The following is an 18992-nucleotide window of genomic DNA, read 5'->3' as shown; positions in this document are numbered from 1 at the left end:
ACCTGGTCAGAGAAGCCTTCTTGGAGAAGCAGGTATTTGAGCTGAGACCTGAATGACGAGGAAGGAGCCACATGAACAGCTGGGGCAAATGCATGCTGGGCAGAGGTAACAGCACATACAAAGGCCCTAAGGCAGAGACAGAGAATGGAAAGAATGCCACGTAGCTGGAGTGGGAGTGACAGAGGGAAGCATGATCCAAATGCCGTTGCAGAGGCAGGCAGGGGCTAGATGGCTGCAGACCATAACAAGGAGTTGGAGCTTGATTCTAATGCAGCACAGCGGGGAACCACTGGAGAGTACCGGGCAGGGCAGTGTCATGACCCAACTCACGTGTTCAAGAGATCACTCTGCCCGCTGTGTGGCAGATGGATTTCAGCAGGCAAGACAATACTGTACATCACACACAGCGTGTGGCACACAATAGGTGCTCAATGAACAAGAAGCATCTGCCACTGCCCCTGATGCCACATCCACAGCGGCTTGCCAACCTCCATTCTGGGCCAAGAGACGCTCTTTGTCCTCTGGGTCAAGCCCCCCAGAGCTATCCTCCGTGTGCTCTGATGGTCCTACAGCTTAAGCTCTGGGGGAAATCCTCTCCTCTTCTTGGTTAGGGTACCAATCCCGGCGGTGGTGGGGAGGTGTGGGCTGGGGGATGCGGGGGGTGGGAGCCTTCTGTTAAATGTTGAGTTGCTCCCAACATACTTCTCAAACATTCGTTTGCTTCTCCCCAGCCTCCTCTGTAAGAGACAGGCTTTCGGATGTGTTTTGAAAAATATTCCATATGCTAATGGAATGTCACCATCTGCCAAAGAAGGCAGAGCTGTTTTTAAAGGAAAAACTATTACAGAAATGAGGTATTCACAGAGGGGCACTAAAGAGCCCAAACGTCGCTGACCTGCGGCTGACCCGGGCCGCCTCGTGTTACCGACATGAAAAGGGAGCGAGAAAACCTGAAGCCAATTAACTTCTCTCTCGGCCTCTCGGCCTCTCTCCCTCTCTCTTTTTCCCCTCCCCTTCTTGGAGACATGATGAAATTTCCTGAAACAAAAACTCGCAGCCCGTTCTATAAAATGCTTTCGCCTTGGGTGGAAAAACCCCGATGGTCCCTTTTATCTCCTCATTCCTGAGGCGCAGACCTGGCCCCCGTCTGTTTGTGCAGATGGGCTGCGGGGAACCTGCCCAAGGGCCGGGCGAGCGCGGGCGGGAAGGGCTCCCGAGCGCCCAGTTGCCGCGCCGGCCCCTCCTATCCGAGCCCCCGCCCTCGGAGCCCCGGGCATCGGAGTCCCAGCCCTCGGAGCCCCTCCTATCGGAGCCCCAGGCATCGGAGCCCCAGCCCTCGGAGCCCCTCCTATCGGAGCCCCCGCCCTCGGAGCCCCAGGCATCGGAGCCCCCGCCCTCGGAGCCCCCGCCCTCGGAGCCCCAGGCATCGGAGCCCCCGCCCTCGGAGCCCCTCCTATCGGAGCCCCTGCCCTCGGAGCCCCAGGCATCGGAGCCCCCGCCCTCGGAGCCCCTCCTATCGGAGCCCCCGCCCTCGGAGCCCCGCCCTCAGAGCCCCTCCTATCGGAGCCCCCGCCCTCGGAGCCCCGCCCTCGGAGCCCCTCCTATCGGAGCCCCCGCCCTCGGAGCCCCGCCCTCGGAGCCCCTCCTATCGGAGCCCCCGCCCTCGGAGCACCAAGCATCGGATCCCCAGCCCTCGGAGCCCCTCCTATCGGAGCCCCCGCCCTCGGAGCCAAGACCCTCGGAGCCCCGGCCATCAGGAGCCCTCGCCCTTGGAGCCCCTGCCCTCGGGAGCGCGGCGCGGGCTGGAGCGGCGCGCGGCGGGATTAGGTGTCCCCGGCGCGATTAGGCACAGGCGTTGTTCGCCGGGAGGCCGGGGCGGCTGGGGGCGAGTGTTTGGGAAAGAGGGCTTGCCAAGTTCTGAGCGTGGCCCGCGCGGCCAAGGCTGCCGTTGCCTCGCGCCTACCCCTCCGCTGCTCCGCCCCCGCCTTTGTCGCTGGCTCGTCCTGCGCCCTCTGCCTCGATGCGACGTTCTTCCGGACTCGGTGTCAGGCCTCTTCCTTCGGAGCCACCCGTCGCCTCTCTTCTAGACAGCCCAAGTCAGCTCCACTTGAATGTCTCTCGGGCACCTGCGACGTCCAAACCCAAACGCATCGCCTTCCACGGCCTCTCCCCGCGCCTCCTGCCCGCATCGCGGAGGCCAAGCGCCCCTCCAGCCACTTGGGTCCACGGGCCTTCCCTAAAGGCCTTGGCATCTCCGTCCCCTCAGCCTGGAACACTGCGTGGCTGGCTCCTGCTGACCACTGAGGTCTTGGCTCAAATGTCCCCCAGGCCGCTGCAACCCACTGCCCAGTGTCATCTTGTCACAGCACTTACCACAATCTAATTTATCCTGTGAGTTCATGCAGTCACATTGTCGACTTCTGGAAAGGAAGCTTCCTGAGAGCAGGGACGGCGTCTGCTTTCCATGACAGCCCCACCTCGTGGCGCACAGGAGACGCCCGAAACATGGGTCAGCCCCTCCACTCCTCAACCAGCTCCCGTGGTTCCCTCGTCTTAACACCCCTCAACCCGGCCTGTCTCACCCCTCAGTGATCTGCCTTATTCTGGACCTTGACATTTCTCCCCTGATCTACTAGCTTCCTAACTGGTTACGCCCAGCTTAAAACCCACCGGTGGCTGCCCACTGCCACCAGTACAGAGCCCCCACTCCTCAGCGTGGCCCTCCGGGCCCCTGGCACCCATCCCATCCAGCTGCTTTCACTCCACCACACTCTGCAGTGCTGAAGGCACATCGTGCACATTTATTAATGACATACCAGTGGGAGGGAAAGAAGATATGCAGAGGGTCTCTTAATGCAAGGGGCCTGCACAGCCCGAGGCCTGGCTCCTCAGGGAGACTGCTGGCATCGCAGTGCCCATGGAGCATGGAGAGAGAGAGGCGACGGTGGCGTGGCAAGAGGTCAGCCGTGGTAGCCAAGGCAGACTGGAATCAAAGCTAAGCCCAGCTGCTGGCTAGCAAGGCAGCCCTGAGCCTCAGTTTCTTCAGCTGTGAAACGGTAATATATACCACAGGGCTTATTGTGAGGGTGGGAGTATGTGGACAGCCCTCCCAGCAGGCCTGGCACTCACTAAACGGCGGTTATTTTCTTCTTCTTGTCGCTGTAGTTGGTGTTCACCACCTTCTTCCCTGCATCACCCACCCACCACCCGCACCCCCAGCAGCTACACACACTGAGGACACGGAATTCCCTGTCCCCTGCGGAGACCTACAGTTGGCTGAGAATGCTGGTAGGTCTCGTTCTCTCCAGAACCACTTCTGGAGATATGATCGGTGTACTGCCTTCAGAGCTGAATTCTTCTTAACAAAATCAACAAACAGAACTTGGTGTAAACGCTGTTACTAGGGCCCTCTCCCTGTTTCACCCACTGAACAGCCCAGGCCCTGGTTACGAACTGGAGTCCTCACTGGGGGCTGTCAGCATTCTTCCAAGTGTCAGCTCTTGTACTTCCCCTCCCGAGGCCCAGACAGGCCCCAGGCTGCCTGAGCACATTGAACTCTGTCTCATCTCACAGCACCCCGAAGCCTAGCCCTCACCCCTTTCTCTGCTCGGGACATTCCGTACTGTCTGTTCAAATGCCACAGCTGAAGCTAGCAAGAAGAGCTGCACTGGAGTCCTACTATATACCAGGCACTGTGCTAGGCTCTTTAGATTATGTCATTTAATCCCTACAGTGATCTTAAACTACTGTCTCCACTTCCTAGACGAAGCAGCTCAGGTTCAGGGCAGGGAATGCCCTTCTCAATTAGGTGGCAGAGCTCCAATCCCAAGCTGGGTCTGCCGGGCCCCAAAGCTCATGCTCTTTCCTGCCATCCTGTAGACTAGTGACCCCAGTGGGATGGTCTCCATCAAGATCCAAAGGCCATGACGTCTTAAGAGTATCCCCTCCCAAACCCAGAGCTGCAGGGTGTTTGCGAGGACAAACAGCCCCTGAGAACGGAAAGGTCCGTTGGATCTGAAAGGGGGTGAAGGGTGGAGGGAGCTTAAGTTGTCCTCTCTGAGATCTCACCAGAAAGCCAGCTTCACGCTGTTCCTAAAGCTTGCCTCACGACAGATCAAGTCTTTGGCTTTGTCACTCCCAGGTTCCCCCAGGCCAGCCCAACAATAACATACCTACTGCGAGAAATACAGCTAAGCAATTCCTGGAGACAGGATGAGTAGATGGCCACAATGTTGAAAGCAAGGGAACAATACAATTCCATTGATAGGATTCTGCTTTCCAGGTGACCCTGCACGCACAGAGAAAACGTTCCTTATGATCTGCTCTGTGATTCTTTCACATGGCTACACATAACCAGTAAACATTTGAAAACGCTGACTTATCATTTCAGTGCGTGGTGTGCAGGGCCCATCGCACCATCGTTGGGCAAGTAAACCCGTGAAGATGGCTATGTTCTCAGTCATCCCACAGATGTTTACTGAGTGCCTACAAGGTGTCAGACCTAGCTTTGGGCAACCAACAACCAGGTCAGAGACTTGGAGCTCCCAGTTTTCTTCAGCTGGAAGACCAAGTCGATCTTAGGCCTAAACCCTGCCTTGGTTTAATAAGAACTCATTCCCAGCACAAAAGCAGGCAGCTGGCCTGAACACTCACAATGTGACTGAAGACAGTGGCGGCCAGCTCTTGGCTCCTTCCTCCTCCTCCTCTTGTCTTTTCAATACGTTTTTAAGTGATTTTTCATAAACAAACACGAACTGAATGATTACTGTGTGCTGGTCACTTTGCCACAAGACGTATCATTTAATTTGTCACTTTTCTCTGAAATCTCTTCCGTTCTTCAAGAGTTCCGTCTCTGCACTCAGACACAATGCTTCAACAGGTCACTACGAGAAATGCTTAAAATCACATTAATTCAGAGACAGCAAACTGGTGCTCCAGCAATTGACTTAAAAAAAAAGTTCCCAACTTTTAAATATTGAATCTCTACATAATCTGGATTTCTAGCTTTTCTTGAAAATTTAGACCTGGCATCACTGGGTCTGCGTTCCTGCAAGGCAACAGGCTGTCCGGGGCTGGGCCGTGTGCCCTCCAGGACTGGAGCTAGTGAAACCTTCTTTTGTACATAGGGAAGCTAACGCCCAAAAGAGGGTATTGCCACACAGCTAATTAGTAACAAGTGTATCAGCCAGACGGCCCAATTCTTTCTCCTTATTAACTGGAAAACAAATAGGCTGCAATGGCAAAGCACCATTCTAGTCTCTGATTATATATCCAAGGAGTCCTGCAAAACCTCTTACAATCTCCCTAATTAATATGGGATACACTCATGATCCTTGCAGCAACACCTCCCCTATCAAGGAAGAAAGAAACCACAATTTACTGAACACCAAGCACGTGAGGGAAGGAGACAACTGGAGAGGTGAAGAGCCAGCCCGACACCTGAGCTTCTTCCCACCCTGCAGCGGTGTTTGGGTTCAACAGCTGCTGCTCGTAACAATTAGCCCAAATTACCATGAATAGTTTATTGTGCTGAGCACAGGCAGGAATAGAAAGATCTATGAAAGAGGACAGTCACTATAGGAAAAGGCAAGAAACCACCAGAAACTCTACCCTCAGGGAACTAGGTAAATAAATTACGGCACATCCTTAGAACCAAATGCTACGCAGCCATGAACAGGAATAGGGAGGACTCCCAGGTACTGGCATGGAACGGTCTCCTCAGGAATACTGGATGAAAACGCAAGGTGGAGTGGAGCCTGGGGAGCATGCATGCTGCCACTGATGCTAGAGGAGGGGTGGGCCACACACACACACACACACACACCTACACACTCCCCTCTTTACACAGCATTATCTGTCGAAGGACATGCAAAAAACTCATGAACAGTGACTGGGGGGCTGAGGGTCAAGGGTGAAAGGGAGAATCACTTTTTACTCTTTTTATGGGTTTCTTAACCACATGCATTTTACATATTTTAATAACATTTTTTACAAGAAAAATGGGTGGGGCAAGACTGTATGGATATACTCTTATTTCATCTACGAAGTCCACATTACCAATTCAGTTGATTAATGGGGGAAAATCTAGTTATCTGCAAAACTCTGCTGCCACTCAGCACTTCTGAGCAGAGCCCTGCAGATACTAACTGTACTCTCTCTGCTTTAGGGCCACCGGTGCTGGGTGACCCTGCAAACATGGAAACTGAGCCCAGTGCATAGGGGGTGGGCACAGGCACACGTCTCACACTGCCACCCCCTTCTTCAAGAACCAGAGGGTCCACTCACACCCGAGTCACTTGGGACATTTTAAGAGGCCATTTTCATGTTTACGGTAACTTGTGAAGCAATTCAGTACTGGAAGGAAGCAGATTTGCTGGGGAGGGTTTGAACTAGCCCCACCAGAGGTTCGAGTCAGCTTTCAGCAGAGACCCCAAGGCACGGACTGGCTTTACCTCGTCCCGAGTTCTCACAGGCCAAAGGCACTTTGCCTGCAACCTCATTTTACAGAACAGATGATTTTTTAAACCTACAAACTTTAATTGTATGTCACTGAATTACTGATAGCACAAAAGTTTTTTGAAAAATTTCTTAACAGAGCATCAGAGTATTGCAACACTTTATTGAAGAGTATCGGCTTTGAACTAGTAGCTGAAGTCACAATTGTACGAAGCCAGATTAGGTGTACTGCATAATACTCATACTTGATTTATTGACATTACTTAGCAATTTATTGGACAAAGGTCAAACTTTTTGTTTTTTATTAAGCACATTCCACAGTACAAAGCTGTCATGAATAATATCTGTACAATTTAACAGTTTCAATAGCTGTTTAGACACAAATTTATTTCAAACAGATAATTGGCAAACATAATTAATTACAAGTTAGAATTAGACTATCCCAGTGCTTTAAAACATTAATATAGCAGTAATTTACAGTTGCTCAGTTATGGTTAGCAAAATAAAGTCCAGAGTACAGCTGGGAATTCCTACTATAACCCCAGAAAGAGAGGAGTCCTTGGGTGCCGAAGTCCCCTGCTATAATTTAGTAGGCACAATTCAAAGGTTGTGTGCATATTCAAAGGCCATGATCGCCCAAGGAACAAGAACATGCAAAAACAACAACAAAAGTCCATTCGTTCAGAAGAATTGCCTCCTCCCCTCCCCCCTCCGCCCCTGGGCTCTCCGAAGCAGGTCGGTATGGAAGCTGTAAGAGGAAGAGTGGTAAAAGTTAAACCACTTTCACAGCCACCGTCAAGCTTACAACATCGACCTTATGAAAGGCGAGTTATTTTGTTTTTACACTTTCAGACGACTTCTCAAAAATAGGAATTAATTTAGTCACATGTGGGAGGGAAAGATGTATTTTTAAAAAAAGGAAAATGAAAAACTAGAAAGCAAAGTCAACCCACGAAACAAGTCACATTCATACAGTTGATCCCCACACCGTTCTCAATGCCAAGGACACACAGCCCAGGGCCGTCCCTTTAGTAGTAGAGTGTGCTTCCACAGGGGAGGGGAACCAGCAGGAGGTTCTCATTGGTCCTTTAAATGGTACTGACATTCGTTGATCTTTGGAAACAATGCAAGGGGCAAATCAAAACCTAAGATTGAACGAGGGAAAAGGAGTGCCCACCGGATGCCAGAGCCGCTTCCAGGCACGGTCAGCATGACAGCGCCATTCCCACATTCGAGCTGCGGAGCACTCGGGAGCCGGAGAACCTGCCGGGGCCACGACAGCAAGTAACGCCAGAGATGACGGGGATGGGATTCAGGAGCTTGAGGCTTTGCACCACGGAGGACTGCCCTTGCACTCAAAATGGGCCCTGAACCAGCCTGAGCTGGTATACAGTCTCCAATACAGGCGGGCCCTGCTAGCATCCTGCCACGGCCAGGATGCGTGAATTCTAGAGCCAGGAAACCCAGTCAACAGGGCCTTCTTGTTCTTCCCTTCTCAGGGTTACTAATGCACAGAATAATGATCTTTGACAGTAAAGTCAAATCAATACTATGGGAAGTGACCACTAGTGGTTAGGAGTAATTATGAAGAAAAGAACAAAAAAATTTTAAGGTACCTCTCTATTGTGTATACTGCACAACAAATATTTTGTGTTAAACTTTCAAAGTTACATTTTAAAACAAGAGTCCCATTAAAAACATACACACCACACACACACAATGACAACAACAAAATTAAAACACCCTATGAATACTGCAGGAAGGGTTCTAGGTAATCCACATCAACCCTGGCATAAGGTTTTTGAGTCCAGCCCATGGCTAAGTGCGAACACACTCTGTATTAGTGTCTCAGGCATGGGGGCCCTGACTCCAGCGATCTTGAGGTTAAACTGTTATGTACATTATATCTACATGCGGATACAGTATTTTAAATTAGGAGGCAAGCACATGTGGAAAGGTGTTACTCTACCAAATATCAGGAGATGGTTGGAGTACAGGGAACAGTTAATAAAAGAAAAGAGCTATATTACCTGTTGGGAGATAATATAACCTGGCTTATAGTTCTTTAAATTAAAAGAAACTGGTACAGAAAGGAAGTGTAATCCCAAAAATATTACTAAAACAATCCAGAGAAATTTTTCCATTGTCCAACATGTTCCTAACACAAGTCAGAATTCATAATGACTTGGATGGTCAAAAGGAGAATGCTAACTTCTGAAAAGGAAGGCCCTGGACATTCTGGGTAGGTGTTTGGCACCCAAAATTTCACCGAAGAAGAATGCTGTTTCTTAACATCAGACCAAAGTGCAAAGCAATATAAATTAGAGGCCAAGTCTTCTCTTGACGGTCGATTTACTTCCGTGAAACAGACTGTGCGTTCCTTTCATATGAACAATTTACATCTGAAGCATAGATTTTTTCACTGAGGGGAGGAAACGGGCTTCTGTTCTAGTGGAAGTCGGTGAAGCTAAGGTATCCTTCTCGAAGGAGAGGCCGGAATCAGAGGTGAGAAATGTCAGAACTTGAAGAGTTAGGCTGCTTTGCATCTACCCAGCGTCTAGACCAATTCCAGCTTCATAACTCAGCTGTGAAGAACTCCCTTAGGCATTTGGTAGCCACGTAGCCAGTAGTTCAAGACTAGGAAACCCTGAAAAAACCCAAACCAAAGAGGAGTGGGGATGGACACTCTGGTTAGACATGGAGATATACGCCACAGCCCATCTTCACAGACACATACTTGTACACATGAACACATTACTGATTTTCAAATAATCAGCATCAAAAACAGAAGTTGCAAGTTGTTTTGAGTGTACTACATACCAGGCATCATATTTCTTTAAACCTTACTTAAAACAACCTTATGAGGCAGAAACTATTATACAAATAAGAGAACTATTCACAAATAAGAGAACTAAGGTTCAGAAACATTGTTTAGTTCAAAGCATTAGCTATTAAGTGACAGAGAGGGGTTTCAAAGTGTTGACTAACCCTGTAACCTATCATCTTTCAGTGCTGCTGCTAAAAATTATGCATCTATCACAATATGCTTAATGTTAGAGTTTATATCTTCTATGACATCCAGAGCCTAGAAGGGCCTGTCTCACATCCGCCCAAGAGCCCTCATTTATCATCATAAACAAAACATGCAAAAGTCCGTAAATAAAGTACCCCTTCTAAACAGAATGCTAAGAATCAGAAATTACTTCTTTTCGAAATAAATCATTTCTAAAAGGACAACACAGTTTAGAGAGAAAGACTACTGAATGTTCCCTAGTTTTTGGCCAGGACTTTGAGTCAGGAACACATTTTAATCACAATCTACATTCATCTGTGTATATGTATACACACATACACACACACCCCAAGCAAACATTCATGAAAGAATACCTATCATTGCTATGTACAACGCAGGCTGACAGTTTCTATTCTAAATTTCATCAGAACAAAGTCAAAATCCATTAAAGTGATTTCACAATCACTAATGGATCACAACCCTTTGCAGATACTGCACTAAACTATTGGTTTAGATGATCTAAAAGTCACCTTTAGGTCTAAAATTCTATGGCAAAAAAAAAAAAAGGAGAGAGAGAGATTTTTTTAAGCTTATATGCTTTTTTTTTTTTTTGAGGAAGATTAGCCCTGAGCTAACATCTGCCACCAATCCTCCTCTTTTTGCTGAGGAAGACTGGCCCTGAGCTAACATCTGTGCCCATCTTCTTCTACTTTATATGTGGGACGCCTGCTACAGCATGGCTTGCCAAGTGGTGCCATGTCCACTCCTGGGATCCGAAGCGGCGAACCCTGGGCCACCGAGAAGCGGAATGTGCGCACTTAACCGCTGCGCCACCGGGCCGGCCCCACTTGTATGCTGTTTCAAAGGCAACTTTCCTAAAAGGTTGTCAATTTTCATAAAGATCAAGAATCCTAGTAAGCCTTCTCAATGAGTTCAAGAAGATTTAATTTCATTTGCCACTGTTTTCCCATGAAGGATATTTAAGAGTACCTGAATTATTTTAAAAACATTAACACCTAGAGATAAGAAGTAGACACTCTCAAACGCTGCTGGTGGGAGTGTAAACTGATGTAACTCTTCTGAAAGGCAGCATGACTCTGTGTTATCAAAAATCTCTAAACAGCATACCTTCTAAGCCAGACATTTCTAGAATTCTATCCAAAAGTAATAAAGGGTTGGGCAAAGATTAAGCTAAAAGAATGATCATGGCAATGTGTTCTATAACAGCTAAGAGCTGGGGCAGGGGGCCAGAAATACATAACAACAGGGTATATCCAAACAATTGAGTATGATTTTGCCCTTAGGAATGATAATTTAGACAAATACTAACATGCAGCAATTTCGCAATAAAGAAAAGAAAAGCACTTTAAAAACATGTACAGTTATCAACCATAATTTTTAAAAGCCTAGAAGGACATATATAAAAAAGTTAACAATGGTGCACCATGAGTAGTTGTTTATTTTCTTCTTTTGGCTTATCTACTTTTTCTAATTTCCTAATAATGATCTTACATTGTCTTGTAATAAAAAAGATAGCTACTGTATATACAGCTCTTAGGAGTTAGTAATTAAAAAAAATGACTTGGCAAATAAATCTATTGCTAAATTTCCTGACATAGAAATATTCTTACCTTATATTTTAGGGGTGAATATTTTACTGCAAGGTTAAGTCATCATTAGGGTAGTGTTTCTTATTATGCATAAATCTTACAGTATCACATGGTAATCATTTTTTTCATGTTACAATAAATGAAAAGAATTTGGAAAAGAGCAATAAAATCTATAAAGTTGACTGCCAAGATTGTCAAAAGTAATTCACTTTGAAGAGACAAACACATTTGAGGTTTCATTGCTTGTGCTGCTTAAAAAGCAGATAAGATTTTTCCATTGATTTATAATTGTGGATCATAACAAGGCAGTTGCTCTTAGGTTCCCAAAAGGGTGGAGTTGGGGGGGGGGGGAGGGCCTGGAAGAAGTAACACCAGTTTCCTTTCCAACCACAGCCCATGAGAGAAACAGCATTGGTGACCATTATTTCATTTCTCCACCAAAGAAATCTTGTTTCAGGGCACTTTTAAACAATATATAAAAGTTGACCAATTTGTGTGAGTTTACTATGTTCTCTGATTCATCTATTATATACACCGGGGGGGAGACGGGGATGACTGTGGATGTCTTCGATTTTATCATGTGCCTCTTTAAACTGAGCGTAAAGACACAAACACATATCACAAATACAAAAGAGTGACATTTAAGTTGTTCTATGATACACCTACTCCCCTGAGCTTATTCAGCTCAGAAGCTCAGCTACAGCTGTAGGTGTCATGCTCTATTTTACGTTCTTTGCTTATGTGGAAAAATAAAAGCGGAGGTGGGATGCAGCTAAAGCAACACATAGAGGGAAATGGATAGCTTAGAAAAGAAAAAGTTAAGAATGTGCGAGACATCTACACTAAAAACTGCAAAACACTGATTAAGAAAAACTGAGGAAGACCTAAATAATAAAGAGATACACTGTGTTTATGGATTGGAAGACTCAACATTTGTTAAGATGGAAATTCTTTCCAAAAAGATCTTTAAATCTAATGCAGTCCTAATCATAATCCTAGCAGTCATCTTCATAGAATTTGACAATTTCATTCAAAAATTAATATGAAAACCTAAGGGACCTAGAATAGTCAAAACAATTTCTTAAAAAGTTGAAAGATTTATTATACAGTGTGGTATTGGCGAAAGGACAGCCACATAGATCACAGAATTGAATGAAGAAATAGACCTACAAATAAGTGGTCAACTGATTTTTTTTGACAAAGGTGCTAAAGCAATTCAATGGGAAAAGGAAAGCCTTTTAATCCAACAGTGCTGAAACAATTAGATAATTATATAAAAAACAAGAACAATGAGATTCTTACCCCATACCGCACACAAAAATTAACTCTAAATAGATCAAAGACCTAAATGTAAAAGTTAAAAATATAAAACTTCTAAACCTATGCTGGTCCAAACACTGGCTACACGCAGCTATTTAAATTTAAGTTTAAATAAAGTATAATTAAATGTGATTTAAAAAGCAATTAAATTCAATTAAAGTTAAAAATTCAGTTTCTAAGCCACACTGGCCAAATTTCAAGAGCTCAATAGCCACATGTGGCTAGTGACTACCACAGTGGATAGCGCAGCTGTAGAAAATGTAAACCAATCTAGTGATGGAAACAGGTCAGTGTTTGCCAAGGCTGGGGATGGGGCCGGGTTTGACTATCAAGGTGTCATAGGTAATTTTAGGGATGACAGAATTGTTCTTATCTTGATTGTGGAGGTAGTTCAGGTGTATACATTTGTAAAAAGTTATCTAACAGTACACTTTAAATGGGTACAATCTATTTCATACAAATCATACCTCAATACAGTTGATTTAAAAACCAACAATGGGGTGTGGGTAGGTGAAGAGGGCAGGGCAGACGGAGATGTGCACATCCAGGTGCCCTCTAAGTAGAGTGTCCATCTAGTACCTGACTATGCTAGTTTAGACAATTTAGTCCAATCTTTTACTGAGTTATTATCTTTATGTTTGCTGAAGGTGACTGCATGAATACACTATAGTTTCACAGCATTTCTCTGTTTATGGGCAAATTCTTGTGAGGCCTGGGAGCAAGGGTACAAATATGTCATGTTTGCCCTGGGGGTCACTTGCCCAACAAATATCAATGAGCACTTCTAATACACTGGGCACCCTACTAGACACTGGGACTCCACAATAAAAGGGGCTCCACAGCCTTGTGAGAGAGACAGGCATGCAACCATTTCACTATCAAGGAATTAAGTGAGAAGAAGTAAAAGGGTGGGAGTAGGGTGGGGCTGTGTACAAGCCAGAGGAGGGAGGTGATGGAGATGCGCATTACTAAGCTATAATTAGAGAAATTAAACAGAATCCAGGCTGGTTGCAGCACTGGAGTTTTGGGAGAGAGCAATGGGGGGTTGGGGCAGGGAGTGGGGGAGGGTAGAGAAGACAGAAGGTAACAGCTAGATGTTGAAATTCCTGTCAGCTAATCTCAGTAGTTACGACTTGATCCTGAAGACAACAGGGAGCCAGTGAGGCAGAGTAAGGCAGAGGAGGGGCTAAGATGACCCTAGTTGGTAGCAGGATGGAAGGTTGGCTGAAGAGGGAGAGGAAAGACCAGGAAAAAACCCAGTTTTCATTTGGGTCCATTCCTCCTTCCCTATATTTTCTTTAGGCTTTTTTGGAAGGGAGGGGAGGAGGGGAGGAGCAATCATCCTTGCTTTCTTCCTCTGTAGTTCCCTATAATGGCCATCTTAAGTCTCCAGTCAATAAATGTAAAAATTCTGCCATACGGATTTCTCAACTGACTTATGAAGATCCTATCCAGAGAGAAAGCAGCAAGGGAGATGGTCACCATCCTAAGAGTCACTATGAATACACTTGAGACCAGGAACAGCAACTATAAATGTGGCTTACAGGTCACTACCGCGGCTCACCTCCCACACCCAGGCAGACACAGCAAACCCATCAAGGCTCTTAGTCCTTTGGTGTCCACGTGGGGGTCCCAAAGGCAGCACTCCTGCCAGTCATTACTAATTAAACTGAGTTGGGATGAAGAAAAAACCTATTTGCCGTTTCCTGTTGCAGACCCTTGGTTTATCATCAATAGATGGAACAGGGGCAAGACCAGAGGTCAGCAAATCTTTTCTTAAAGGACCATATAGCAAATATTTTAGATGTTGTGGGCCATATGGTCTCTGTCGCAACTACTCAGCTCTGCCACTGAAGCATGAAAACAGCCACAGACAACACATAAACAAATGAGCATGGCTGTATTCCAATAAAACTTTATTTAGGGACATTGGAATTTGAATTTCATATAATTTTCACAAGTCATGGAATATTATTCTTGGGGCCGGCTCCGTGGTCGAGTGGTTAAGTTCGCACGCTCCGCTGTGGCAGCCCAGGGTTCGGATCCTGGGCGCGGACATAGCACCGCTCACCAGGCCACGTTGAGGCAGCGTCCCACATCCCACAACTAGAAGGACCTGCAACTAAGATATACAACTGTGTACAGGGGGGGTATGGGGAGATAAAAGCAGAAAAAAAAAAAAGAAATATTATTCTTCCTTTAATTTTTTCTAAGTATTTAAAAGTGTAAAAAACTATTCTTAGCTTGCTGTAGTAGGGAAAAAAAGATTGTGCAATGAGTCAGATATGGCCTCTGACCCTTGGGTAAGACAAAGTTCCTAGAGATTTACTGGATCTTAAAAACTTGAATAAGAAGTATCTGAAAAGATGATAACTTGGTTATCTAGGAACCAGTAGATCCCTATCTTTTCATCAAAAAAACTTCACAATTCTGCACATGAATTTTATTTACTTTTCTTTTTCTTTTGAGGAAGATTAGCCCTGAGCTAACATCTGCCAATCCTCCTCTTTTTGCTGAGGAAGACTGGCCCTGAGCTAACATCCATGCCCATCTTCCTCTACTTTATATGTGGGACGCCTACAACAGCACGGCTTGCCAAGCAGTGCCATGTCCACACCTGGGATCCCAACCAGTGAACCCCAGGCTGCCGAAGCGTAACGTGCGCACTTAACTGCTGCGCCACTGGGCCAGCCCCTACAATTTTAATATATTCAATGAATAGGAAAATATATATAATGATAAAAATCCACTAAGAATTAAACATTTTTAAATAAATATGAATTTTATCACACAGTCTTTATATACATACATAGTAGTCAAACAGGTGCAAACATATTTATTTAATCTACAAAGTTCACTGTGCATAGGATTCACTGGCACCCTGGCAAAATTCTCAAGAGTTGGGAATACTGCTCCAGATGAACCAGGCCATCAGTTCCTAGGACACAGCCAACTGAAGTTTCTCATGCTGTACGCTGGCCACCCTTAGTAATCAAACACCCCATCATCAATGGTCATAATGACCCTAAGTCTTCCTGTAACAGAGCAAAGACCTTTGTCTCACTGTGTCTCACGGATGAAGAACAGGTGTTAGGGGCTCTCCCAACAAACACTTCTTGGCTCTCTTCTAGGGAAGGGTAGTGGGGAGGGGCTCATGATGGGGGAGGAGGGGATTCTGAGTGTTTGGTTCATGGTGATTTTCTTTTTAAATAAAAGATAGAACCGAAGAACAGGAAAGAACGAGAAAAAAGAGATTCTTACACCCCGAAACAGAATCTGAGGGACTTAACGGTGTTAAATTGATATGACCTGGGAAATCACTTAGACCAATTTTTAAAAAACAGGAAGCACATTGTCTGCCCATATAAAAACCCACACTATGTGGGATTCCGATTCAGCCCTTCTTTTGACGTGGCCATAAAGATCTGGCCTTATGCTCTAATTCCACAAAGTTGGTGCATCTCATAAAGACTAACTGCCTTGGTTCCTATCACTGAGAAAGGAGCCAAATCACAAAATCTCCCCAAAGAGAAGGCAAATTCAATCAGCAAAATTACAAGTGGGGGAAGTACTCACCTGAAACGGGTAAAGTGCAGACTGTTATCTGGAGATGTAAGTGTATGTTCTGGAGGGAGAACGGGTCTCATTCTGGGCACTGGGAGGCACATTTAAGAAATCCCAAATCAAGATAGTGTCATCATGGGAGCTGCTGATGATTTGAAATTCATCAAACTGTAGCCGAAACACACGTCCAGAATGTTCCTATGAAATACAACAGCTTGATGAATAAAATGAGACCTTTACATGCCCTCCTATCTCACTATGAGGGATTTGGCTCAGGCTGAAAATGCATCTACTTATCCAGGCTTCCTAAATAACTTTCCAGAGCTTACTGAGCTTTGTACTTCACCCCAGGAACAAATACTCTGCTTTTCCTTCTAGGCCTTTTCTTTAATTAAACTTTGTATCCTAGATCCTGATCCATTAACATGTCAAAGAAGAAAAATTATGGGATCATCTCACAAAGGGTCTTAGAAAGGTAAACAACAATATTTAATACCCATTACTGATACACTTTAAAAACTAGAACCAGAAGGATAGTGTTTTTAACATGACCAAGACTATCTACCTCAAACCAAAGCCAACATCAAAATTAATGGTGAAATATTAGAAGCATTCCCATTACAATCACCAAGAAACCAAGAACGGCCCTAACTACAGTTCTGCATGTTCGAGTTAATGCAAGAAGCGAAGAAACAGAAATAAAAGGTGAAACTACTGAAAATAAGAAAAATCTATCAGTATTTTCAAAACACCAGTCTCTGCAAAAATACAAAAACAAGCAGACTATTAAAAATAATGAGGCATGGTAAAGTTGCTAAAACAGGATTAACGTATAAAAATAAAGTACTCCCATATCCCAAAGCAACAATCCATAGAATGCAGATTGTGGGGAGATTCCATCATAGTAGTACAAAAATGTGCTGTGTTATAAAAATAGAACATAACCAGATACCCATGTTAAGAAATCTCCCAAAGCTACAGGAAGGAAATACTTCGTGCTCGATGAGGAAACCAGTTCACCTACAAATGAGGAGCCAGCTTTCATATTCTAAGATATACTAATGCTCCTTAGGAAAGAGCTCACTGGAATGGGAATGTCAAATATTCTCTGATTTTGGCTAAACAAAATGAACAGAAGAGTGCGTTTCTCTCAAGGCACGCTGTGAGACGCGCTTTCCACGATACACCGAGGCAGGACTACGTGCGGGGGCCATCCCCCAGCACAGGGGACAGATCACGTACCACCAAGGTGCGCAAACACAACGTGCTGGCCGGGGCCCGAGGGTCAAGAGCAGCTTGCAAGTCCCAAACTTTAATTTTCCTAGAAAGGAAAATGAGATTGTGATTAGTGGAAAAGTTAACATTTTATATATTGTCAAGCATTTCCTTGACAGAAAGGAGTGCATTTGAAGTGCCTATTATAAAAGCTAATGGGGAACATGTTTACATTTTTACAAGTTATTTTAAACCAATTACACTTGATTTTGGAAAAAATAAGGACCTACACGTTCTCAGAATTGCTGAAATTGTGAAGAAATATTATTTTAAGGGAGACAAGAACACAATTTCAGGTTATCTAAATTCAATTCCTGACTTGATGATTTATGTCACCAAATTCATTAATCAGGGGGCTCTCTAGGGCTGAGCAGGTGCTGCTGACAGAAGCTAGGGTTCTCTGTGAAATTCCAAGGATACCTTTCCACAAACTAAGCAAAATGCTGAAAGTTAATAATAGGAATATAAACAGACCAACTAAACTAACCCGTTTGTTAAGTATATACAAGGTGATCGTGAAAGGTTTACAGTTGCCATTTGCTTATTTAAAATATCATGAGGCTTTTTAAAGAAGATTTGTTCAATTTACCAAAGGGGGAAAAGAAAGTTATCACTGAACTCACCAAAACAAAAAGAACAAGAAAAAAGCCTGGTTTCATTTAGGGGTAAGGCAAAGAACTGAGCTCCCGCATAGCCTAAGCTACCCCTCGAGTCTACAATCATGGTTAGAAGTGTAGGCTTACGAGTCAGAGAGGCTCTGCTGCTGTGGGGTATGGGGCAAGACAGCTCACCCTTCTGGACTGAATGGCCTCACGTGATCGAGTGATGTAGTAACACGTGCCATCCATCACACGAAAAGTACCAAGCACTGGACCTGGCACAGAACAGCCACTCAACGTGCAGCCCTTTTTCCCTCTCGATATAGTTAGAGCAGTGCACGTGAACATTTGAAATACACACCCATCATAAGCCCCACTGACAATCCTCTTGTTGTCAAACCGGATGCATCGAACCAATTCTTCATGTCCCTCGAGGACTCTCAGACAGGCGCCACATTCGATATCCCATAGCCTTGAACGAAAACCAGATCTCTGTGAAACAACTGCCCACACGTGACCCAGCCACCCTCAGGCTCTATCTGTCCTGTACGAGGTCTTCACCATCCTGGAATTCTTTACTTCTGTCTGACTCCCAGGCCACACTATACACAAAGATAGATATGCACATTTATGCCGTTTGTGTCTTTTTAAGCACTAACTTGGGAGGGAGCCTTAATTTTCATTGTATTTCTTTTTGTATCATTTGAAACAGTTTGAAACGGTTTTTAATCGCGTGGTGTGTTACTATTTGTTAAACAAGATTAACCCACAGGAAACTTCAATTATATTTTAGTTCCTAGGCATGCTCTTGATGTCTGAGTTGATAAAACCATATAGCAAAGTGGTCTAGGAAGGATGTCTTGAGGGGGAGATAGGATGGCAGGCGGTAACGGAGAAGCAGCGCATGCTCACACGTCTGAGGGCAGGGGACATTTACACATACAGCCAGGGGGTTAGGCTGACAGCCCAGGCACTGCTAGCCTGGAGTCCATGAGGTCCACCGAGGACCGCTGTGGTGGACCAGCATGGTGGGCTCTGTCTCCTGCCCAGTTTTGGGCCACCCTTTCCTAGACACATACTGCATACTAGGGTTGTCCAGTGTACCAGGTCAGAGTGGAGACTCTCATTAGAGATATGCACTGTCTTGGAAATATA

The 18992-nt window shown here is 45.3% G+C and overlaps 1 protein-coding gene across 14 annotated transcripts in view; it reads right to left on the bottom strand.

Annotated features, from left to right (window-relative positions):
- Positions 1–6599: 6599 nt before the first annotated feature.
- FBXW11 (F-box and WD repeat domain containing 11) overlaps positions 6600–18992 on the bottom strand; it is a 124925-nt gene continuing 112532 nt past the window's right edge. For 7 of the 14 annotated variants that reach the window (XM_014850862.3, XM_014850863.3, XM_014850865.3 and 4 more), the window contains 4 exons: positions 18199–18309; positions 17206–17284; positions 15976–16161; positions 6600–9103 (listed from right to left, as the gene is read on the bottom strand). In XM_014850862.3, the coding sequence (XP_014706348.1) occupies positions 16000–16161; positions 17206–17284; positions 18199–18309 (352 nt within the window). In that variant the 3' untranslated portion in view covers positions 6600–9103; positions 15976–15999. Of the gene's footprint in view, positions 9104–14291; positions 14535–15975; positions 16162–17205; positions 17285–18198; positions 18310–18992 lie in introns of those variants that run through there. The other 7 variants (XM_070517091.1, XM_070517094.1, XM_014850861.3 and 4 more) reach the window with 3 other exon arrangements.

This window comes from Equus asinus, chromosome 9, assembly GCF_041296235.1.
Source record: "Equus asinus isolate D_3611 breed Donkey chromosome 9, EquAss-T2T_v2, whole genome shotgun sequence".
In the NCBI taxonomy this organism is placed as follows: Eukaryota; Metazoa; Chordata; class Mammalia; order Perissodactyla; family Equidae; genus Equus; species Equus asinus.
Note: the sequence above shows the minus strand (reverse complement) of the source record. Positions and strands in the feature narration are given on the sequence as shown.